This window comes from Acartia tonsa, chromosome 14, assembly GCF_053477335.1.
Source record: "Acartia tonsa isolate MP-2025a chromosome 14, ASM5347733v1, whole genome shotgun sequence".
In the NCBI taxonomy this organism is placed as follows: domain Eukaryota; kingdom Metazoa; phylum Arthropoda; class Copepoda; order Calanoida; family Acartiidae; genus Acartia; species Acartia tonsa.
Window position 1 is genome coordinate 32836043 of NC_137273.1, and position 26351 is coordinate 32862393.

At 29.9% G+C, this 26351-nt stretch overlaps 1 protein-coding gene and 1 long non-coding RNA gene across 2 annotated transcripts in view; both read left to right on the plus strand.

Moving 5' to 3' along the window:
* The window catches only part of LOC145306488 (uncharacterized), a 49050-nt gene extending 41059 nt beyond the window's left edge, over positions 1-7991 (plus strand). The window contains exons 7-10 of the mRNA XM_080148618.1: positions 5337-5440; positions 5701-5786; positions 7054-7147; positions 7768-7991. Coding sequence (XP_080004744.1) covers positions 5337-5440; positions 5701-5786; positions 7054-7147; positions 7768-7919 — 436 coding nt within the window. The 3' untranslated portion in view covers positions 7920-7991. The remainder of the gene's footprint in view (positions 1-5336; positions 5441-5700; positions 5787-7053; positions 7148-7767) is intronic.
* Positions 7992-8408: 417 nt separating this feature from the next.
* LOC145306489 (uncharacterized) lies at positions 8409-15967 on the plus strand. Its single transcript, XR_013875013.1, has 2 exons — positions 8409-8539; positions 13969-15967. It is a non-coding gene; the product is annotated as an uncharacterized LOC145306489 (long non-coding RNA).
* The last annotated feature ends 10384 nt before the right edge of the window (positions 15968-26351 follow it).

The following is a 26351-nucleotide window of genomic DNA, read 5'->3' on the forward strand; positions in this document are numbered from 1 at the left end:
AAGCGAATCAGTAGTACAAACAAACAGTAACACTTGTAGATTGTCAGAACTGAATAATCAGAATATAAATGTATAAGTATAAACAGAATTATAAGTTAATATTATAAAGTTGTTCCACTTTCTTAATCTATCGGTTCTAGATGTACAGACGGACGGACGTGAAACCAACCCCAATTATAGAAAAGCTTTGTTTTTTACAGCAGTAGATATAATTAACACCCCTTCCCATAAATCTTTACAATAGGAACTTGATGTTTAAATATGAGCAGTTTTAAAAGTTAAAAGAAACAAAATTTAACTTTCACTTTTAATTAAGAACCTTTATGAAATATACATGGATATATTGAGAAAGAAAATTTGTAGTTAATTTAGCTTGCTAACATAGAACTCGTTTATTGTTCATTAGTTCATCTAGTAGAAGGGGAGTTGGTAGATTGGGGGGTGGGGGGTATGGTTATTTTAGCCAGCTATGAGTTTCACTTTATCAGAATACATGAAAATATGATGCAGCATCCAAGTAATAATATTTCCGTTGTAGTAGCGCCTCTAAAATGGAATGGACACACACAAATAATCTATGATTCATACCCAGGAATCTGAGGGGATTAGAAAATGGACTTTGCATTGATGTACATCACCAAAAATTATAAATAAAAATCTATACAATATAAAACATTGGTTGAAAAGATTGGGCACTACAAGTTCGGACCCTACCAATCACAATTCAATTTTTTTAACCTACGAGTAAAAAAACTTTTTAATAAAACTTTGAGTACTTGTGTCATTAATTATCAAATGTCCTTAACAGTGCAGTGGTCCTTTTTTGGGATAGTATCGACTTTAAAATGGATTTATAATTACTTGGACATTACATCAGATTTTCATGTTACAGATTCGGATAATTCTTAAAGACTTTATTTTGTTTAGAAATACAGGACAGAATGACAAAGTGAGTTATAAAGTAGTTGCTTTTAAGTCAAAATTCTTCACAAGAAATAAAGGAATCCTATCACCTAGGGACTGATGAAAGGACGATGGTCAAAGAGAGTTATAGAATAGCTTTGCTATTACAATCTAAACTAAACTTTTCAGAAAATTTTACATATTACAAAAAAAATAGTTTGTATCATTTATATTTAATACTACAACTCCCTGTCTAAGTTATGATCAAAATGTTGAGGGTTGGTCAGGGATCTTAAGGGATAAGACAATGAACAATAAATAATATCCCAAGGACGTCCAAGGGGGGGGGTAAAAGGTTGATTACCCCCCCCCTCAAAAAAATAACCTCCCATTAAAAAAAATTTAGACAGACAGACAGACATACATCATTCTACTTTGTATTGTAGATTGTGGGGGAGGAAAACTTTTACTTTTATTTATTATCCCTTCATTCTTCTGGGTTAGACTTAGGAGTTGACTTTCTAAACTTTCGAAGCTACTCTATATTTTGAAATGTCCTTCTGTCTTTCTATTTTTGGTGTTTATGGTCGGAATATCAAAATAAGCATAATTTAAATGTACAAGTGTACATCTAAATCACATTAAATGACCCGTGTATGCATGTCATTCCCCCCCCCCCCCCCAAATAGACGTCATATTGTAATTTGATAATTATAACATGACCTCCCCTCCCCCATCCTTTCATGCAACAATGGAACAAGGTTGACTAGATCCAAAATCATTGATATAAATACATACAACAAGAATATTTGTGTATTGTAGTTTAAGTTATTTAATCTAGAGAGTGACATATTCATAGAAGGTAATTTTGTGTATCATTGTTGAGGATGTACATCAATTTATTGGCCATTGTCTTATCTCTTAAGAACCCTGATTTTTCTTAATGTTGATTGCAAGATATTTTGACTTTTAGACTGACCTAACCTAGTTATAGAGTAGCTGTGCCACTAAAAAAGGGAAAAACAATTAGTGAGCAAAACTTAAAAGGATTTTGTTTTTTGTAACTAAAATTTGTTAGGGGAAGGAGGGGAAACTTACTAACTTACTAGTAGCTTCGTCCCATGTTCCTAGGGATACCTTATATTTTATAGAGAAACTAGCTTAAAACCTGACCATTGATATTATTTATCTTCTCAATATTTCAACTACATATTACTTAACTTTTTAATAGCAAAGCTATTCCACAATTCTATAATGTATAACTCCTAACATTCGTCTATAAAAAGGTTACTATTAAAGATTTATGTCGGATTTTTTTACGAAGATTTTCATCAAATATACTTTTCAAAGTTCAAAGAGATAGGGGACAATGGGATGTTTATTACACTAATCCCAAAAGTTTTATAATATTTTCTTATTTGATGGCTTAACAACTTTGGGGACTTTAATGGTTTGTTCATTAAGTTGAGCATCAAAATATTTCAACCACTATCAATCTTTGGGGATGTAAATAAATTTATCGCTCATTGTCTTATCCCTCATGGTTTGCCTTAAACTATACGGGGACCTATATGAAGCTTACCTAAGATGGATAACTTAATTTTAAGGAAGCTGTTTAATAATTAACTGGCTAAACCTAATTATAGAGGAGCTTCGCTTCTATGAACTATATAAATGTATCATTTTAGATTTTATTGGCCTTGTTTTACCTTTTTTATTATTTTTTCAGAGAATGGTAGTAAACTGTAAAGTAAATCATATTCAATCGAATATGGGGGGGGGGGGGTAAAATCCCTGTGAACACCGCACCCCCTATAATCCTTTACAATAGGAAGTTTAAATATGAGCATTTAATAAAATAGGTTCTTTCATTATTTTAACTTTTTAAGTGTTAAAACCTAAAAGTCTAATTAGATATATTTTGCAAATTGTATACCTAAATACAAAGTACTAAGCTTTTTTTGTTTGTAGCGAAGGATCTCGCTAGCCACTGAATCGATATGGTTCTCCTTAGCCTTAGCATGGATTTAGGCTATTTTGATTTTACAAATAAGTCTAATTATGGTTTTAAGCTATTATTATTTTTTACCCTTCCATTTCCCTTCGAATGAAATGCCCCTAGATGCTAGGGGCGCAGCCGCTAGTTTACTAAAAAGCTCAACGGTTAGCAAGATCCCGAACAGACAAAAAACTCTTACTACTTTATATAAATAAACGGCAATTATTATTTGCTAAATCAAATTCCGGAAAACTAAAACAGAAAAATAGGTTGCGTGAATATTTTAAACAATATTTATGAGAACGTTCCCAATAAAATTTTCAAAATTTTATTATTTTTCTACGGCCAGCGAACGTTGAGTTATATTCCCTTTTTCAATTATATTAAACGTCCGAATTTAACTGAACGGCTAGATATCGGTCAGAAATAACATATTAGGCTTAAATTTCAACTTCCTGTGCGAAGGGTTATATTAACCCTTTCATTTTTGAATTTTACGGATTTTCTCAAGACGATTCTGGGGTGCGTAGGGGAATATTAATCTTGAATATATATTTATTCAACTAGCGATGTCTCTGATGCATACATATGAAAAAGTTTAAAACATATTTGCTCTTTGTGATTTTTGTGTTTATCTAAGTTTGGTTGTTCAACTCTTTTCCAGTATTTCTAGTAAGAGGGAAAGTTAGATTAACATTCCCTCAGGAGTTACAGGATTGCAGGGAAAGTAGATTTTTTGAAAAATAATATGATTGCTTTCAATTAACCTCTGAATTTTAATTGCTAACTTTAAATTTAATAAAAAAATCATACAAACTTTATAAAAACAAATATGCTTATTAACCCTGAGAAAGTTTTTGAGAAGTATATTATATTCTTCTGTGCAAATTTGACAAGTAAAATTGTCTGAGCACAATTTATTCTCAGTATATTTCTTCAGAACTTTGACTTTTTTCTATTCTTTTGATTTACTTTAAATATCATGAGCTCAATATAAATTTTGTAATTTTCAACAATTTATCTTGAAATCTAAACACAAAGTAAGAATAAAAAAAAAAACAATTTAAAAAAAATCAATGTTAATCAATATTTCTTCAATTAAAACAATAAGAATTATTATATTATAATAATAATAATAATAATAATAACACTCTTAAAGTAAAATAAACACGGGGTTTGCTAGATAAATAATATGTTATAGCTTTAAACATGGAATTTAAAAAATAAATTTTGAGTGTGTATACTGTTAAATTTAGGTTATCTATAATGTATTATGACTAGAAAGTTGTCAGCAGGAAAAGCTTCACATTTGTAAATTGTGTACTCATGTTAAACAAATCACCCAAGAAAGTATAAAAAGTTCACAAAAATTATAAATTGAACTTCTAGTAAAAAGCATAAATTACTGTTTTGTTTTGTGTATTTTCCATAAAGTAACTGATTAAATAAGAGTACAAAAAGTACTAATATAGTCATCTTTCCTCAAAGAATTGACTGACTAGCAAGGGAGGCAGAATTACATAATACAAATCCTCTCAAATATTCAATATTCATCAAATTCCTTTGCACACATCTGAACACCTAAAATGGATATAACAATTATGGAGTATCTACTATTTACTGAAAAAAGAAAAGAAATGATACCTATAAGATAATAAAAATTATACCTATCATTTTCTTTTTACTAGGTATTAAGCTTGAAAGCTAAATCTACTTTTTTTTATCATTCTTTGTTTAGTATTCATAATTAATTAACTTCTTTCAATAACTAAATGATCCAAAATGACTGGAACATTCTATTATCAAATATAGAAAAGTAAAAGTAATATATAATATTAAATAAAGTCTTTTTCTCAAGTTATAGTTACCCTGAAATAAATATTTTAAACAAGAATTTTACACACATGTATGAACCATGCTGAAAATGATCAAAATGATGTATCTGTATAATTCTTAAATTCACTATCTACACACAGACACACACACACAAGCATGTACACACAGAAAGTGAGAATGTGAGTGAAAGGCTTGGTGGAAGTATATTCATACCCTGGGTTACTGCAAGGTATTCCCAAGTATTCAATATTTATTGCCTTGCCACCATTTTTATATTCAGTGGGAAAATCTATTCAATAAACCTATCAATTTAGAATAACACAAATGTATTTCTCAAATATTCACAAGTTTTGAAAATATATATCTATAGAAACTAACTTAGAAAATATAATGAAGGTAGAGCTTCTTATGCTGGGTGAGAATTATCTTTCATGATTAGCTAATTATTTTTTTTAATTAACTAATGTTGAAGACATTTTTTAAAAATTTTCCAAAACTGACTACAAAAAAATTTTACTTTTTTATCATAGTTTAATAATAAATTAATTTTAAAATCAAATAAAAAAAGAAACTTTTCTAATGAATAATATTTTCACAGGTATCTAGATATAGTGTTGGGAGTGGTTTGGCTGTTCTCAAATGTCTGTCTTATCTATGGAGGATACTCAGAAGCCAAAAACTGGATTGTTATTTATACAACAGGCAAGTTTAGTATTTTGTTAAAAGCAAACTTTGGAAATTATAAGACAAATAAGGAAAAAGAAATAGGAAGGAAAATTCTTGTACAACTAGCAAATGTTAGGTAATGTTAGAAATGCATACATACTAACAGACATATTTCAAAATTGTGACTTTTAAAGAGGCTTTAATCATAAAAAGACAAGGTTTTTCAACCTTATAAATAAATATCTATTTTGCTTAATTTTTCATTTTTTTATGAAATAATGATTTTCAAATTTTAGGTTCATTGTGTGTACTTGTCCTTTATTGGAGTTGGTCAGTGTACACTAGTTATGTACAATTAGAACAGCCTGCCTATAGTGAAGAGGTTAGTATAGTGTACAAAGTGTACACTAGTTATGTACAATTAGAACAGCCTGCCTATAGTGAAGAGGTTAGTATAGTGTACAAAGTGTACTCTAGTTATGTACAATTAGAACAGCCTGCCTATAGTGAAGAGGTTATTATTTACTAAGTATATTTGCGATTACTTTTATTTAATGAAATCTTCCAATTTTAAACATTTACAAAACAGCCTGCTTTATTGCATCAAGATCCATGACAGATCTATATAGGAAATAAACGTCTATAAATGAGCTCGAGTCTTACAATGGTAAAGTGTTTAAAACTCATAGTGCTCCAATAATCCTCATTAAACTCTCATTGACCAAAGCGATAAGACCTTTATTCTATTTGTTTATGGAATGAATTAAGTTTTTCACTTCATGTAGATATTTGAATTACATTGAAGTATTTAATCCTTTTTTCACAAATAAAAAATATACGTTCATGATAGAGTAAATCTAAGAAAACTCTATTTTAAAAGAATTTGATTGTGGCGACACTTTCTTTGTGTTAAAATATTAAAACTAAAATTTTAATCATATTAACCCTTTGGTGATGGTAATGTGAAAAAAAATATAATTGAAAAAATCTTTTTAAAATCATTTAAATTAATAAATATTTACTTCTTTCTTTTAGATAGTAATGGCGGGGGAGGTAAATTTATTTATTGAAAAATAGATAAATAGATATGTACTTATAGAAAACTAGCCAATAGCGATACAGTTATATTGAGCCAACTCTAGTAGTTACATAGAGTACATAGTGTAATTTTTTTAAGAACCTAACCGTTATATACAGACGGACAGAGGTACAGAAACTAATCATTTACAGAACAGAATTGGCATATCATAGATTAAAGTTGAACCTAAATTTAGTTTAGTAGCGAGCTTCTCTATAGTTAACTTTGTCGTCTGTCCGTTAGTCACTAATTCAGTATTGCTATGGGGGAAATGTGATTTTCTCAGCTCCTATTCAAGATAGACGGCTGATTTTTGTGAAGATTCCTTTAACCAAACAGCATCCAGTAGTCTGTCATTCATGCTTCAAAATATGTATGTTAAAAAAAGGAAAAAAACGTAAGAGAAGTTCCGTGATATTTTCTCCAATACATTTGTTCTTGATTTCAACGAATGCTCTTTAAATCTTTCTGTCCGTATAAAAATCTATGATTTTGTGTGCTTCGCTACTTATGAATGTTATCATCCATGTTGAATTTGCCTCAGTTTTACTAATTGTTTATTTTTATTTAGGTTGAGAATATCTTGATATTTCTAACATTGTTATACTTGATTCTTCTGGTGCCGATCTTGTTGTTCTACAGATCTCTGGTTCTTCCTGATGGAGGCAAGGATTGGCCGTATACCAGGGATATTTAGGGATAAAACATTGATATACATCCCAATGATGATAAACAAAACATGCCCCTTATAAACAAGAATTATTAGAATTACTGGTTTATTGGGCAGTATTATATAAGAACCAATCAATAAAAAGATAAGATAACTGGTTGTTGTTTTATTACTGTAAGTAAAGGTTAATTTTATAGTCCAATGTCCCCACCCTCCCTGCTGTATTAGAATTCCAATATTTTTTAAAACTTTTATATGCCAAATCCTATTAATATATCTTATGTTCTCCATATTAATTTTTATCTCTAAAAGGCTAAGTTTAGTCTTTGAAATAATTTGGTCTCTAACTTAGAAATAAGTTTAGCCAATAAGCGTAATAAATGTAAAATAATGATTTTTTTTTATTTGGATATTTGGGGGGAGGGGAGAAAAAGGGTCATCTTTACTATGAAACACTACCTCCAAATAACGAAAAAATTAGCCGAATTAACCAAATAAATTTTCGAATTAATTCAATAATTCTAATAATGCGCAGAAAATCTACGAAATGCAAATTTTAAAAAAGGCGGGAAACAAATTAATTAATTGGTATACGGCCCAACTAACCTTATGAAGGTGAACAGAGACGAGGGGACAGAGAGAGGGGGGTGGGAGGAGGACATTACTCTGATCATCACAGGATGGGGGAGGGGGATATCACCCCTAGGAAAGTTCTCACAAATTATAGAAAAACAAGGATGACAACATCCATAAAAGCGAAGCACTGAAACGGTAGGACTAACGGACATTAACACTTATATAGTGTCTGAACTGAATAATCAGAATATAAAAGTATAAGAGTCGAAGCAAAATTGTAGGTAAATTTGTTGAAAAACTGCTTGATACAGGATAATGTTTATGGACGGACCGACCCTAATTATAGAAAAGCTTCGCTTTTAATATATTGAAAAAATAATTTGGTGTAAAATAATTATCGACAGGGCAATAAATTGATTAGTTTTCTAAATACAAAATTTACAAGTTAGAATTCAGGATCTAAAGTGATAAGACATTTGCCAAAACATTAATGTATGTGCAACTCTAATGATGATACACTCAATCAAACCTTTAGATAACAATTATTGGTTGGAACTTAACTTATAAACCAACTAATCAAAGTTCAATAAAAGTCCACAAAGATGTTAAGCCAACGAATAAGAAAAATATCATTTAATTTATGGGGTAAACAAAAAGCTTAAAATAGCTTAAGTTTGCTATACTATATATTTTGATATAATTTGTATGAACATGTAAATCCCAGAGGGCACAGGAGAAAATTAGAGCTCCTCCCCAGAGAGTACTAACTGTCCACACCTCCATAGGACAGGTCCAGCAGTCCAGATTCCAGGTATGGTACTACAAAGTAAAGAAAATATTATGATAATTAGCAAGTTGCAAACTAGGCTTTGCACCAAAAGACATCGTCTTTCGCGCGGCTTTCAAAGGCAAAGTCATCCAATAAGCCTTACTGTCAGTAAAGCAGTTAATCAGCTACCCAATAATCCTCACACTTAGCCACAGCAGCTCTCAGTAAAGCGGCTTTTTAGAAACTGGGGTCACAGCGCCACTTAGACAAAGCTGCAGTAAGAGTTCTAGGCGCGCCGGAGCCTGCCCTTAATACAAACTAAAAAAAGTTGAAAATATAGTAACCCCTTCTTTCAAGTTCTAAGTAGGTGATGCTCATGTTTCAATTTTATTGTTATTGTCAGACTTCTTAAAGCTATACTTTTATTATTTTTACTAACAGGGACATAAACAAGATCATTTTTATGTCCAACATTTTGGTTTGTGATATGAATTTCACAAACAGGTTTAAAAAGAAGTTTACAGTTTCTTTGTCTGTAATAAATATTTAAAAGACTGTAGAAGAAATAAAATCAGCAAAAAAAGAGAAAAATTAGAATACCGTGTGTGGGCCCTTTACAGTCGGGCCCCTTGCCGCACCTTAATCGGTCGGGGGGGGGGGGGGGGGCGTTCAACGCCCCCCCTAATTATCTCAGTTCCTATTAAAGCTAGAGGGCTAAATTTTTTTGTGCCAGTCCCCTGTTGATAATGTATTTCCGACCTTTTATAAGTCTAAGTCAATTTTCGCTTCCTTCACCCTTTTATTTAACAACCTTTGTTTTTAGGTCTTTTTTTTTTTAAATTTCAAACGGCTGTAATTTTCTTATTTTTGAAGCTAGAAGAAATTTTTTTTCCCAGAAAATGTTTATCTTTATGTAAATTTTACATTAGAAATATCAAAATATAAATTTCAGCGGCCGCAGCTGTACTTGGCAGCTGCCAGCCGCCGCAGTCGGCGGTCGGCGGGAAAACGGCGGCGGATTTTCATGAAATTTTAATACGTTATGTAGACATGTAAGAAAAGCTTAAGTTAAAAATTTGAAGTCTCTAAGTCAAAAATTGCGGCCACAGGAGCCTTTTAAAGATTTCTTGAGACCTGAAGGATCAGGACCTGCAGGATCATACCTGGAACCTGAAATTGACTTGAACACCTGTATTTCATATAAGGATGTACTACTAGATGATTTTTCAGTATTTTGATATGATAAAATGCTTTGTTTTAGTCAAAAAAATATTTTTTGCTCTTTACCTGGATGACCCTGCCAGGTTTGCTGGCATCCTGTGCCCGCCAGGATGGAGATATTCAAAAAATTCCAACTCTCAGTTATGTGTCATACCCATACTTAAAAAGTCAAGCAGTTTGGGCTCTTTATCTTTCACACACAGAAAATGAGATAGAAAAAACCGGATGGGGGGGCGTTCAACGCCCCCCCCCCCGACCGTTAAGGGTTAACAAGGACATGAAAATTTGTTTGTGATCTTGTCTGAAATTTATTTTCTAAATGAAATAAAACAAAATCCCTAACCACGATTGTGGCGTATCTGCTCGTTGACGTGAAGGTAATAGGTTCGAATCTCGGACTAAAAGTGCGTTATAACTAGAGACGTTAAAAGTTGTTCCTACTGCTGTTATATCAGGTCCGCGACATAGATAGTCAGATTATTGAAAATTCATTGGCCCAGAACAGGCGCAACTAATTACTATGCAGTCAGGACTTTTGGACAAAAGTTGTGCAATCAAAGGGTTGGTTGTATGCAGATCATTAATCAAAGTTTGGTTCAGAATTGCACCAAAATGAGATATCGTGTTATATCATGTCCTAATTGTTTAAGAAACCAGGTAGACCAAAAACAACCTGGAGGAGGGAACTCTTAAGTGAACTGAAAGCTAAGGATATTCCATCTTTCAGCAATGCCTCAAAACGTGCCGAAACAAAGGAAGATTGGAGAACCATTGTGCATGGCCTACGTTCTACCGAGAACTAAAAGGCAATGATGATGATGAATTGTCTAACTATCCTTAAATCCCTGACAAATTTGGTCCTAATTGGATTATCTGCCAATAAAAAGGTTTTAACTCAATCTCTAATTTTATCCATTTCTATAATAGAACAATCTTAGGAAATAAAATTTTCAACAATTTCTTTTTATTTAAAAATGGTGAATTTTTAACCTATTCTGTTCACTTTATGTGTTAGATAAGATTGCATTAGTATTATATCATTGAAGTAATAATATTACATATATTATGCTTATTTTATGTTTTAGTGTTATGACTTCACATTAAATTATCGTCCATTATCTTATAGATCCCCTTCATTATACGCCTTTTTATTTTAGGCATCATAAGGCATTTTCAAAAAAGATTAATACCACTAATAATATTGAGTTAATACTATATTAATTACTAGCGGCTACGCTAAATAAAGAGTGGGTTTGAAATAAAACCATTTACTATAATAGAGAAATTGCTGGAAAATAACCTATAAGAAAATCTAAAGGCGAGATAATTGAACAAAATCTTTTAGATTTTGTGAGCAAATCTATTCTATGTTTTTATTATTTTACCGATTTCAGACATTCAATTTATTGAATAACATCCTATTCACTTGATTTTTAGAATATAAATTCCATCGGAATTTTATCTGGTCTTAAGAAGTATCCATCTTAAGTATCCAGTTAAAAGTAAAAAGTATCCAGTTAATTGGGGTTAAAAATGAAATGATAAAATAAATAAGTGGATATGTTTAGCTGTTGCAATAAAACAGAATTTGTTCAAGGAGAAAATTGTAAAATGCGGTAAAATCCTGAAGAAAAAAAATTATGAGAATTGATTGATAATTCCAAAACATTTTAAAATAGTTATCCTTGTTTCATTTTTATCATAATTGAAGGATAACTCAATATTTTAACAAGGAACTTGGGAAATAAAAGTAAAATAGGAAAGATTTTTTCCATTTTTTTAACTCAATACATAGTCTATACTTTATTTTTATTAAATTGTTGATTATTGTATTCTATCTCCAGTTCTATATTTAAAGACTTCAGATTCTTTTTACATTGGCAGAAATGAATGAACACAAAATTTTAATAGATCTTATTTTACACAAAATCCTTTGAACATTTACTTCCTTTAAATTTTTTAAATCTTCTCTTCAATTTTGACCTTCCAGTGTTTAATTTAGCTAAAGGTATGATATTTCAGTTGTGAAGTTATGATATCAATTCTTCACAGCAATTCTTCTTTTGTTTTTCAGAATTGTTTATATATGTCATAGGAATATTTAAGGTGTGGTAATACCTGTTTGTAAATTAAATTTAAACTAAATTAATAAAAATAGTTTGCAAAATCTTTCAAAATACTTTTATGTGATATATCTGGAGATATTTTTGGAATGTGATTTTTCATTATTAAATTCCTTTCACTTTCAACCTGTCTCAAAGTCAAACAATAAGAGAAAGAATTTTCCAACATTGAAGATTTGAAAATCCTTAAATTTAAGTAACAAAGACATTCTAGTCTAAAAACAATTGTTTGGTAAAAAATGTAAGAACTGAACTCAAAAAGTAAACTATATAAAGAGCTGCAATATTGAAAGGAAAAAACATATGTAGATTAGTGTGGCCCAAATGAAGGTCTATATCGCTTTTCAATGTGCGCAATGTAAATATAGGTTATGTATTGTTTGTAGATTTTAGCCCTATAATTGATTTTAAGAAAAAATCTATCGCTATCTCGTCAAATGCATTTTTAATTTCATTCTTTCTTCCCGAATTAAAATAGCCTTACACCAGATTTAAAGCAAAACATCAAATTTTCTGTCTGTTTGTTTACAAACATTGAAATAAAATATTAAAATCACCAGGAATAAACATATGAAGAAAGAAAGTATAAAAATTTATTTATGTACAATTACAATAATTTGGGAAAGCTAATTCATACTGCAAAATCATTGAAGAAAAATAATTTAAGATAGGTCTTTATTCCTGGTTTAATAAAAAACAATCAAATTATTTTTTGCAATATTAATTTTTGTATTAGTATGCTTTTCAGAAAGTTGAATATAAGAATAAGTATATTACACATTTTTTTACCTTCATTTAACTTCTTATTTAAGTAAATTGTCTCTTTTTTGGCGACAATGTCTGTTGAGCCATGAAATTTATTAAAAACACTTTTTCCTATTTTATGTCTTTAAAATGTATTTTTTTTAGAGTTTTTCGTCATTTCTCTTCTCATAAGACTAATAGCTACTGTTTTAGTTCAATTTCTTACACAAATTATCAATTTCAATAAAACAATGTTTTTAGACGTTTTTCAGAATTATTCGGCAGGAATGGCGGTTCTGCCTACTTTTTATAATTGCTTCATATTTGAACTCTTGTTAAATTATTTTAGGTTGGCAGTTCTTTAATTATTTCTTGTTAAAATCATGAAAATATGAAGTTTTTGATAAAAAGCTTAAGATTGAAATTTCTAGGTCAATTTTCATTGTAGAGAGGTCTAGTTTTCACTAAAAGGTCTACATTTGAGCTGGTAACAACTTCAAGGTATGCGCAAATTGATATGGTAAAGATTTAAAAATTCATATTTTTTGGGCCAGTCTAATGTAGATTATGTACAGAAAATAATGCCAAGCCTTCTATTTTATTTTATTTTTCCTATTATGATTTTATCTAAAATAACCTTTAATGTAGTTTAATAAAAAACTAAAATATCTTTTAACATTTCTCAATCTTTTTGTCGGTTCTATCCTAAAACATCTATGAATTCCCATAGATTAAAGATAACCCCCTTACATCTCAATAAATATTTATGTTCATAAATATTAAAAACAAAATTTGTAAAAATGGCAAGACCAAATATTGGAAAAGGGCTTTTAAAATCATTCTTATCTGGCTATTTTTTATATAAAAAAATATCTGAAATGTACCAAGATGTGAAGGGGTTTAAAAGATATAGCCTAACAATATTTTGTGGATTTTCTGCAGATTTGATATGTAAGGGAACAAAGGAGAACTAAAAACCTTTATTTGATATAATAGGAATTTCTTATAGTAATGCAAGGTAGATACACAATCAAATACTTTTCTTAGATCTTAAAAGAAATGTATCTATTAAAACTATTGTATTATGAACATAAAATTTTAAACAAATTATAATTATAAGAGATACACAATAAAATGCTAGTTTAAAATTAAATTTAAAAAAATAGTTCAATAACTAAAAACATTAAGGAATCATAGTAGGATCTTGTTTTATTTCTATTTATTGTTCCTAAACATGAAATACCAGACAGATAAAAATGAATAAAGGAAGTGTTGTGTTAGAAATAATAGCAAATCTATTTGCATTTAGTAATTATAAATACTGAATATTTGAGTGCTAGAATGAAGATAAAATAAAACTAATATAATCTTTTTATATTTCAGAAATTTATTTACCATCACTCTAAGAAGAAAACAACAAGCTGGCCTGCAGTTTTAGCCACTTTCCTGAAATTTCCATATTTGAGAGATTGGTTGTTTCCTGGATTGTTTCACACTCGTAAATTACAGTAGATTTTTCCTTGGGCAACTTTAACTGCACTCTGTCTTTGAAAACTCTTTTTTTTTGTATGTGTGTGCTTAAGATAAAGGAATAAATAAGTTTTTTTTTCTAATTTAGAAGCATACAAATAATTGTTAATCTACCATTGAACTTCATTTACAAAACTTTCCCTTTCAGATAATCAGGGATCTTGAGAAATTCTATGCCCATGTTATTTGTTTAAGATTATATAACTCTGAAGGTTAGCAAAGGAAAATTCCACTAGAAGAGTGAAAGAATTTGCTAATTTTGACAAAACTATTTTGACTTATTTATCTCTTTATCTTTACTTGGTTAAATGTGTGTGTTTGAGTGTGGGTGTGTGTGTATGTGTAAAAGTGAAATGGAAAGAAAACAATTGGAAAGTAGAACAAATATTTGTGATTTTTAGCTCACCAACAGTTGGAAGCCAAAGAATGAAATTGATTTTGATAATTAGATTTGTTCAAAATTAATTTGAATTTAAAAAAATACATGATTATAAGTATTTAATAATGATATTATCTGTGTTTAAGATACTTAATAAATATCAATCTCAATCTAGAATTTAAAAAGAAATATAACTTCAAGATTCTCAGAAGATTTGGAAACTTTAGGTTAATGTTCTTTTGTTCCTAAATTGAAAATGTCTTTTTCTTTTAATTTATAGTAAATCATTTTGTTTAATAGTTAAATATTTGAAAAAACATAGCAATACTTAAAAAATAAACTAACAGTTCAAATTGTAGTGATCTTATATTATAATGTAATTTTATTAGTATTTCATATTAATTTTATTTTTAAATTGAAGAAAGTGTAAAGAAAAAAAAAAGTTTAAAAATATAAACATTTTAAGATTAACCTTACATTATGTAACCATGGAAAAAGCATTATTTTGGTTTTATACTAAATAATGAACTCTAAAATATATTTAACACAATTAATTAATTGAAATAAAAAACTAAAATTTAAGTTTTACATGAATTGATTGTTTAAAGTGTAATCAAAGTTGTTTTTTAATGTATAATAAAAATATACAAAACCATTGCATTAATGAAAATTAAAGTAATTATAAAAATATTTAAACTAGGGATGATTATGGCACTTGACTAAAAAACTTTTCTCCTCTATTTTTTTTTCTGCTTGTCTATAATTATTAAATAAGATTTTTATTATGATTAATGAGAGCAAGAATACTACAATTATAAATTAAATGGCAGAAAAATATACTACAAACTTGTTCATTTCAGGTGAAATATCCTTTACTTTCCCAAATTTCTAAAATGTTACATATATTTATTTAAACTCATTTTTGATAATCTTACAGTAATAAAATTAAATTTAGCTCAATTAACGTTACAAGATTTTTGAGAGAAAAATATGTGAAAAAATTTTAAAACTTTTTTGTCAGAGTATTAAATTAAATTGAAAGAAAAATATTCAAAGTAAGTCCTCTAAATAGAAGTTAACTTTTTTATATACAATACACTATTCCTTAATATAAAAGATCTATAGATATAATTTTTGGGGACAGGACACTTATTCTTATTTAAATATTTGTACAGAGCAGGAAAAGATTTAATAAGATTCGTTATAATAAATTTGCAGTACCCAAAGTCAGCTATGAAATACTTAGAATTCCAAAATTGAGATTATTTGCTTGATTTCTAAAACTATTTATTTTTTGTTTGCTCTGTATAAAAATTTAATTTTAGAAAACTTCTTGTCCCCAGATAACTTGTTGATTTTTTGAGTGCCAAATTAGTAGCACAGCTACTATATAATTAGTTACTAGTGTAATTATTCCAATAAAAACATAGATTCGTATTTTACTATATAAATAAAATTATTCAGATTATAAAATTTGTTTTGTTGATTTTTAATATCAAATCTACTCTACATTTCTTTTTGTCAGTTGGTTCAACTTGGATAACATCTCTAGATAACAAGTTTAACAGTAGACATGTAGCATAGAAGAACTGGAAATTGCTTTTTGAAATTTTTTTGGATCTATCAATCCTGGTGGCCACAGGAGCCAGGCAAAATACAGGAAAATACAGGTATATCTTTTAAGACACCTATAAAATACTAACTTTTTTTGCTACAAACACAAAGTAACATTGATATTAGACGTACTAAAGTTTGTTTTACTTTAAAAAGGCAGTTGACAGGTACTTTATACATATACTAGTGGCTTCGCCCCTAGCCTCTAGGGGCTTTGCCCCAAGAGGTATAATTACATCTTCTATTACTTACCCAGCAAAACGGATCGCAAATTTTCGCACCTACCCAGCAGGAAAACATTTTCTCGTTTAAATAACGAATTCGCAAAATTCGTAAAAAAAATAGTCTAATGTGTTCTCAAGAAAACTACTACTGGTGCTGCTCATAGTCTAATGTGTTCTCAAGAAAATTATTTTTTTGGGGGGGAGGGGTAAATTTTCATATTTGGGGGTGTTGTGGGTGTTCCACCCCCCAAGAAAATAGCTTAAAACCACCACAGGACCGATAGGTATATACCCTGAAGAGTAAAATCCAATCGGTTCAGTGGTTACCGAGATCTTAAGCTTCAGACGGACGGACAGACGGACGGACGGACGGACAGACATCAAGCTACTTTGTATTATAGATATAAAAACATGTTTTTCCCTAGGAAAATGGCGATTTTAAATTTTTTGCCAGCAGATTTTCGTCGTTAGCGTCGACAAAACGCTGTTTTGAGTCCTTTCTATTTTATGTATGTATTTTTCAAATGATAGAAGTTACATTAATATGTACATATATACATTATAAATATTTTCATTGAAGTTTGAATAAATGTATAGAAAAATCAACAAGGACAATTATTCCTGTGGTTTGAAACATTTGAATAGCTCAGACAGACAGCCGGACAATACAATGTATGGAGTGAATATGTACAGGTCATAAGAAGCTTACCTGACAAAGTATTATGATGTAGCTTCACTATTAAAAAAGAAGCTACTATTACCTTGATTTAAAACTTCCATTTAAATGGTTGAAAGTCAAAGACACAAAGTTTGTTGATAAAAAGTTTCAATTATAAATTTTAGTGTATTTTAGCATTATGAGCTGCTTTTGTCAGCCTACTGTAGAACTACTCTATATGTTTGTTGCATAGCTCAATTACAGTGTGTTCATAGACTTTTGGTAAGGTTGAGTAATTTCGTGTTTAAAATCTTTTAATTATTTATTAATTTTCTATTAGTTTCCATCATGTCGTATGTAACCATCAAACGATTGTTTGAGAAAACTACATATTTTTTAGGTATGTTAAGGGCTAGGTTCGGTTAAATAAAGCTTAGAAACTTTCTGTAGGGATAGTGCCCAGTAGGGGTAAGTGATTGCAGGGTTAGATTCCTTCTTAGGGGCTTGAATATATATTTTAGTGGTCTAAAATTAGATTCAAGTATAAGAAAACAAATATTAAAATTTTAAATGTAAGGTATCCACGCTACTTTAAATATGTAAAGAATATGCTAATCTTATATAAATGTAAATCTTTCTGTCAATACATTCAAAAGAATAATGTCATTTTGGATATATGTTTCAAAATAACAAAAAAATCAATATTAAACATCGTAGCTGGATGTATAAGTGTGTGTCCCAAAAGATTTAACATGATGAATTTAGATTTGTAATTTGTAAGAAAATGGATTTTTTGTGAATATTCCCTAAGTATTCAGTTTGTCTGTACTCTGTACGTCTGGATATACATATAACACTATTCCTTTAAGCAATAAGTTTTTATGTAAATATATTTATTCAGCTGTTATATAAAGTAGGCTTCTGCAGTTTCCACCCGAATAATATCTACCTGGTGTAACTGAAAATCTATGGAAGAAGGGATTCGAACGGCTAACATATATAATCAAATATGTTTACAATCTTTTACTAAAGAAGCTCTACCTAATGCCTATACTTATATTATATTTTCCAGTATGGCTTTGAAACCGATTAATATCAACTTGATTAGAACTGGTTCTCAGCCACACTGAAAAATCATGTATGGTATCGTATCATATCCAGTTTTCTACAAATATAAAAATGTACAATCATGATATTAAAACCAGTTTTGTTAGATGGTGCCTTCGGTAACTCGGGGTTACCAAAACTGGTTTTAATCTTATAGTTTTACTTTTTGACATTCACGGAAAGCTGTTAATGATACGATGCGATCAATAATTATCAGATAGGCTTAGCTGTTTATGTATATTTTCAAATTTGTTTTTTTCTAATATGTGTTCCGATCCTTATTTGAATTATTCATGAATAAATGAAATTTTCCAAATACAATAACAAAATAACAAAGCAGTAGAATAACATAGAGTGATGGGAAACCAGGGCGATTTTTTGACCAGCAAAATTGTGGAGCCAAACAACCCCTGCGGGATAACTCAGCACCTAATAAAACCTAACCTAAAGTAATCAACTATTTCTTACTCGACCTAAAATTTATATCAATTTTAAATCAAAAGGGGGGCAAATGTTTCATTCAAAAATTGCGACAGAAAGCCCTAGCTTAAACAGGGATAAAGGATGGGAAACGTAGGAAAATATAATTTAATGCCTATTTCACCACTAGGCCAGTTATATTTAAGTAATTTAATTACGAAATGATAAAAGTTGCAATATCTATTTCGAAACTCGGCCTGGTTTCTTATCTCTTATCCCTGAGCTTAAATCTTAATTGAACAGCTCGTCTATTGTATTATACTTAAGATCCATAAAACAATAAATGTATGTTGAGTTTTTTAACATTCCCTTGGGATTGTTTATTGTATGGGCCAACAGAAAGTGTGTCTTGCTTATTTTTATCGTCCTATATTAATCTCCTAATGATAAATTAAAACTAAACTTAACCAAAATTAATTTGGATTTTACCCCATTTGCCACTGTATGAATTATTCTAACAAAATTTAACTTATAATCTATTGGAAACAAAATAAATAAAAGTAAATGTCAAGAAAGAAAAGATTTATATTTTATATTGTAAAATGCTTGATTATGCAGGGAGAGAGGGGACACCCGGCTGTTTATTACACTAGCCCCCAAAGTTTTATGATAAATTTTCTTATTTTTTGGATTAACAACTTTGGGGACTTTTATTTAACTTTTATTGGTTAGTTCTTTAATTTGACTCCAAACTTTTCAACCATCAATTGTATTCTACAAAATTGGGGATGTACAAAAATTTGGCGGCCATTGTCTTATCCTTTTGAATCCCTTTTGATCATGGGAAATATTCTAGAAAAAAACATGACAATTACATTCAAATAAACAATAACAAGGTTTGTGGGGAAAATTAATAATAGGTTTGATTTTATTGAGTGTCAACACACCCTTTTAATATGAAGTTGGGAAGGACTAACTCTTCTTTTCACCCCCAAATGGTTTTACACCCCCTTGAAGAATCGCTGTGCAAGCCAATGCTCTTATATAAATCTTAAGTTTCTTAAAGTTCTTATTTTGTTACCACCCCTAACTGTTTCTCTTATCTGCAATATCTGATTTATTTCAAAGTGTCAATCACAACAGGCTTACATTTAAATATCACAATCAAAATAACAAAAAAGACAAAATTCAAAGGTTGTGGGTACTAGAAAATAAAGTTTTTTTTTAAATATTTGTTTTTAAAAATTTTAAAAACAAAACATTCTCACATAAACGACCCCTTAAATAGTGGATGTAAATATTCTTTTTTTCTCCCTGAGGTGGTCATTTATTTCCCCCAGGTAGTCATTTTTTCCCCTGAGGTATCATTTTTTCCCTGGTATCATTTTTATCCCCGAGGTAGTCATGTTTTTTTCCCCCGAGCATGGCAACTGGTGAACAAAATCTCAGTTCTGCACCACAAGCCTCGTTCGACTGAAGTTCCCATGTCTATACAGTCATGAAAATCTGAGAAATTATTTTAGAAGATTTTAGAATTTATTTTGAAGATTTAAATTTTTTTTTTGGAAGATTTTAGAATTTTTATTAATTACTAAAAGAAAGCATAATTACCTCGGGAAAAAATGACTACTTCTGAGAATGAAATGAAAATTAAAAACCAAAATTAAACCACATTTTAGCATAAAAATGAGTTTTTGTTTCAATGAGAATGATACTCATTTCTAAACAAAAAACTGGATGGGAATACCCCATTCCTAAAATTAGAATATATTCATCTGTAAGTCCGTAATTTATAGTTCTTGGAATTGTCCTATCGGTTTAAAACTTGGAAAAGCGTAGCAACTCTATAATCGCTACCAAAATTTCCGTAAGTTTTTTTTTATAGTAAGTTGATTTTAAAACATTTGGACCTTAGCTATTTAAATGTAATTATTATCCTATTAATCTGGTAATGGAATAAAAATTCCATGGACAATGACTTACAATGTTATAAGCAAAGGATCTTTTTAATCTTAAAATTAAGAAAATCATGTTTTTTATACAGTCTCCTGCATTTAAGCAATGTGGCTACAAATTGTCGTTTAGTTTTGTTTAGACTTTTCAATTTATTTTCTGTTAATTAAGTTCTGCCGCTTTTTTCGTTTGTCCTACCATCTGCTTTAAGAGCTTCACTTTTGTGGATGTTGTTAGCCTTGTGTTTTCTTATGTATTTAAAAAATACTTTTTCTTTTTGTAAACAGCAAGGATAATACAAAAATACGCATTGAATGAGAGTAAATACAAAGTAACCAATTCTTTTTAGAAAGTAATACAAAATTTTTTACATTAAGCCTTATCTTTTTGGGTCATTAAATAAAACAAAATTCTTTTTAACGAGCTGAATTTTTGAAACTGTATAAAAAACTTTCATACCCTGACCACAAAATAAATATTATAAAATTACCTTTTTTTTGTATTATAACCTGGATAACATCTAGAAGACAGGAAACATTATTCTTATTTTTTGCATCTCTGAATTCATTCTTGGTTTATAATTAAGCGGTTTAACTTTTACAGACAGCCAAACCTTTGAACGAAAACATAACCTTTGTAAAGAGTTGCTCCTGTTTTAGGCCAAAACATTTTCTCATCTTTAACTACATTGTCGTGCATCTGGTATAGCAGCAATAGGAAATAAATTGTAAGTGTTCAGTAATACACAAAATTGGAATAAAATATCATATTAGATAGTGTGTCTATTTTGGATTATATTCGTCCTTTGTTCCTTGTTTGATATGAAGATTACCATAAAACTAGGGCAATGCGTTACATTCAGGGAGGGAGGGGACATTGGACTGTAAATTATACAGGTACCCAAAGTTTATAAATCACGCTTTCTTACACGTTAGATTTAAAACTTTGGATACTTCAATTGGTTGGTTTTGAGCCAGAGCGACCAAACTTTTTAATCAATAATTTTAATATATACATCAGGGGTTATATAATTTATCATCATTAGGAGTAGATATAAATTTATCGTTGATTGTCCTATCCCTTAAGATACCTGATTATATTATATTCTTTTTAACAACAAAGAGACTTTCACTTAGAGTTTTTTTTTGTATCTGGTGTGCATTTTCTCCTGCAAATTATGATAGATGTACATATTATATTTTGATTTTAGTTTGGAAGAGGCACAATCCATGTAGATACGTAAATTGTCATGTAAGACGTAATAAAAATACGTCTAAAAAGGAAGGATGAGAGGTGTGGTGGGAAAGAGATGGATTAAGGCGTATTTTATGACATGACACATGACAATTTCCGTATCTCCACAATCCTTTAATAAAAGTAACAGGATGTTGTAGGTCTGTTTAGGGTTTTGCCGATATAGTTCTTTACAGAGAAGATTCTTATAGGCAAGAAGTGGTTTCATTTGTCAAATTTTATCAAAAGAATGGTATGATCAATGAAATCTGCTTGTCTGTTCTTCATGATATCATTCGCTATTCATAGGGGTTGTCATACTTGTTTTATAACTAATCCTATCAATGAGCATACCGATTCAGTGCATAGAAACAACAATACCTAAACTAAAACAGTTAATTAGTATCACTGACAGGTATACTTTTAAGTAATTAAATTCTGGGAGAGAGGTGAAATTGGAATGTAAAATACACTGGTACCCAAAGTTATAAACACGTTGTCTTTTTTGTTGGCTCAAAACTTTGGGTATTTTTTATACAACAGACCACAGACAACAAACATACTTACTATCTCATTTCATTGTAGGTTTTCCCTGGTCTTGTTTTAGGGCAAAGCATTCAACCCCCTCTCTCAATAAGCATTCTTACAACAGTAGTTAAACAATACTTCCAATATCTTTAGTATCATAAAGTTAAGGGATAAATTTAAAATGATTAAAATCGCCGATTACTTGACCGTGTTCCTAATTAGAATCTAAACAAAAACAACAATTACTTCCATTTAAACTGGGTTCTATGCAATCAAAAATGTCACACTAGAGTTACTGAAATTTTGATATTGTTATCGCTCAGGAATCTAAAGGGATAAGAAAATGGCCGATAAATTGAAGAACATCCCCAATGATGATACTCAAAATTATCCCCTCTGTAGATTACAATCAGTGGTTGAAACATTTGGAAACTCAACTCAATAAAAGTCCCCAAAGTTTTTAAGCGAAAGAATAATAATATAAAACTTTTGGTGGCTAGTATAATCAACACTAACAGCCCAAAGTCCCCCTCCTTTGTATAATCCCCCTCCTCCCTGGTCTTTTATTACTCAATGAGTAACTTTCTGACGTTTTTTCTTAAAGCAGACGCTACTGGCAAGAATGGATATAGAATATGTGGATATTGTGAGAAGGGAACTTTTGTCGCCAATTTAGGTTGTTAACATAGTCCACATTTATCGTTCAATATGGTAAAGGGGGTATCTTCCTATTATTCCTATCCGGCTGATTTCTAATGCCGAATATCCGGTTCCGGCTAGAAATCTGGCAAACGTTCGATATCCGGCAAATTACCCGATATCCGGCGGGATAACCGGATATTCGGCGTCAAAAATCAGCCGGATATCATGTAACCGGATAGTTTTAATATCCGGTATCCGGCCGGATATTAAAAATGACCGGATATCCGGCCAGACCGGATATCCGGCCCAACCCTACCTATTATCCAGCTGGAAGAAACATTTTATCACAATATCCATATATTGTATATCGAATGCCATTCTGACAATAATTTACTTAAATCTGCTATTGTGATACAATATAACAAAAAGACTTTAGGATCTTTATGATTCAAAACAAAATAGTTTAAAATTTCCCTATTGATACCAAATCGCTTGCTAGATTTTTTGCATAAAGTTGTTAAAATAAGCTTTATGAATTTTTCTTTTTTTATATATAATGTGTAGCTTATGATCTCGCGTATCGATGGACTTTAAAGCTTCTTATAGGTTCAAGAAATGTTTTCATTTACTTTGGGATAAGGTATTTCTACCCTTCGAAGAAAAATAGTCACCCCCCCCCCCCCGTATGTATATAAATTCCCTTTGAGTAAAATATCTTTGAACAATTTTATTGCTTTCAAACTTTCTCTTTTTCCTCTCTAATCAAATTCATTTGAATTTCAATAAAGTTATCAGAAATAGGGATTTTTTTTAGTTTTCAAAACGAAACGTTTACATGTTTGCCTAGTCAAAGAGTGAATAATGGTAGATAGGTGAGAGAAAAAAATCATAGATATTAAATAATTAGATTTATTGGCTATGCGGGGTCTAAGGCCCGAGGCAGCAAACATATTATTACTTTAAAGATTTTTATTTTATTATTTGTGGAAAATTGTTTATAATACGATAATATACATGATTTTTTGTTCAAAAATACTTATCTACTCCATTTATGTTATTTTATTATAGCGCAATTCATAAACATAATATTTTTTGATTGTTTTATGTTTTACATAATTTATTTTATCGTAACAATACATATGTATCTTTAAACTTGTGGCCTTGCCTCTAGCCTTACAGGAATGGCAAAAAACCTAAAAACTATGAGTACTTTTTTAATTGTGATTTGTTTCGGAACGCATTCCTTGCCGTTCACGAATTCTTAATCTCCAAGCCCTCCGAATGACCAACATGTGAATGTTTACAAATGTGTATTTATTACCATGAAAACGGTGAATCTAAAACAAAAAATAAAAAAATTAATTACATAGTATTAATGGTTTATTATTTTTGTAGATTGAGGTTGCGTGATTTCAATTTAATTAAAAATATAAAATTTCTAAAAAACTTTAAATTGGCACGAAACATATTAAATAGCATCAGAAATTGATAATTTTAGATTCAAATGATCAATAAAATTAAGGAAAATATTCGTATGTCAAAAGTTAGCAGTTAAATGGTCTATTTGTTGAAAAATTAATGTTTTAAATTTCTTCGTGAAAATATACCATACTACACTTATTATTAAGAATTAAGATAAATTCTTACCACATTATGATGTCAAACTAAGCAGGAAGGCTTATTTGAGATCTTCCACGGATTAGAGCGCATGTATATCCATCCAATACATTATTTTTATTCACGTAGCTCTTCACATGGGAATCATCAAGGAAAAAATGTGCGCCTCTTTGTTTGTTTACAAGCGAAGCGCGGAGATAGTTAGGAATGCCGCGTAACACACTCATTCTCTGGTGTAAGGAAAAGGGAATTAATGGGTTCGAACTTGCCAGGGAATACAAGAAAAATCATTCCAACACACACCCGTCTAGTCACTGGGAATCGAACACAATAACTCATCTTAACATCATGCGTGCAGACAGTGTCCACAAAATCACAATCTCATAACGCATAAATTACAAGAGTTTAAAATGGCATGGCCATCAGGCCTAAAATTAAATATGGTAACTTACGAACACCACAATAACTCAAACCGACTCCACTACCACATAAGGATAGGAATAAGGAATGGGAAAAGCATTCAACATTCATGAAATGCACATTTACCACTCACACATCTCATTATATCATGGCCTCATAATCTCAATTAAAGTTAGAATTACAGACCATGTAATTGCGAATACATGAATTAATAATCAATAGTACCTAAACTTTGATTAGGTACCTACATAATAATAGGCAAATGATTTTTTATATTAAAATCGCATCAATAATTAAATAATCAACTCAAACTTTTAATCAAAAGAAAGAAAGATTAAATAATGACATTTTTTCTACTAAATCTTTTTGCTAAAAAAGAAAAGTAAAATTTTCATAAAAAACTTCTCAAAATTAAGCATTTTCTCCAGCGGAAAAATACTCGGGCTTACATCTAGACATTCTTAGATAAGATAGGTAAATCCTTAAATCTAACATGTTTAATAAATTAGATACTTAAATCTAAATAAAATATGACTGTAAAAAATCATCAAACATCGGAAAATTAAAATTTCATAATTTTAAATCTTCGTGAATCAAAATTGCGTAAAATAAAATTGCAATTGAAATATGCAAATTAATTTACCAAAGTAAAACAAAAGCTCAATTATAAGAAAAGAACTTCTCTAAATGCTGAGTTTGCAATTTCTCTCTGTTTTAAGAAGAAAGCAACTTGTACATATTCATACAGTCAAAATTAAGGCAATTTGGGGCCTCAGTTAGAATGAACCCCTCAAGATACAAACTAACCAATCTTTAAAATATTAATAATGCCATGTTCCAGCTATCCTGACGGACGTTATGTCTTTCCATCACAATTTTTTGATACTGCATAATTTCCGACAGGATTTCTGGCGCAGGGCTCCATCAACTGAAAATAAACATAATTAGTGATGTTTAAATCAAATCAAAAATTAAAAGAATCATGAATAATTCAAGAAACTTTAGAATCATCAATCAAAGCAATCAAAATAAAATTATCTTATGCTTTAGTTTTGCCGTTCTGTAGTATGTCTGGCCGAGGTAACAGAGCTAAGATACACTATAGAGCGGTCTTATTAAGCTTAAATCTTCGAACTCAAAGAATCTACTTAATTCAAGACGAAAAAAATCTGCATTTTTCTTTAGGTACATCGGTTAAAAGGTAAATAGAAATAATTTTAATATATATGTAATATTAAATTATCTATGTGATTATAATAAATCTTAAAGAAATATTTGTATGATGTAAAAAAAATCTCATTGTGTTACTTTTTATCATATCGAATTTCAATTAAACAAGAATAAAAATGTTCGTATTTGCGTAGGTACCTAGGAAAATTTCCGCGAAAAAAATCCCTGGTCCCGGAAAGAATTAAATCATTGAAAAAACTTGCGTAAACGT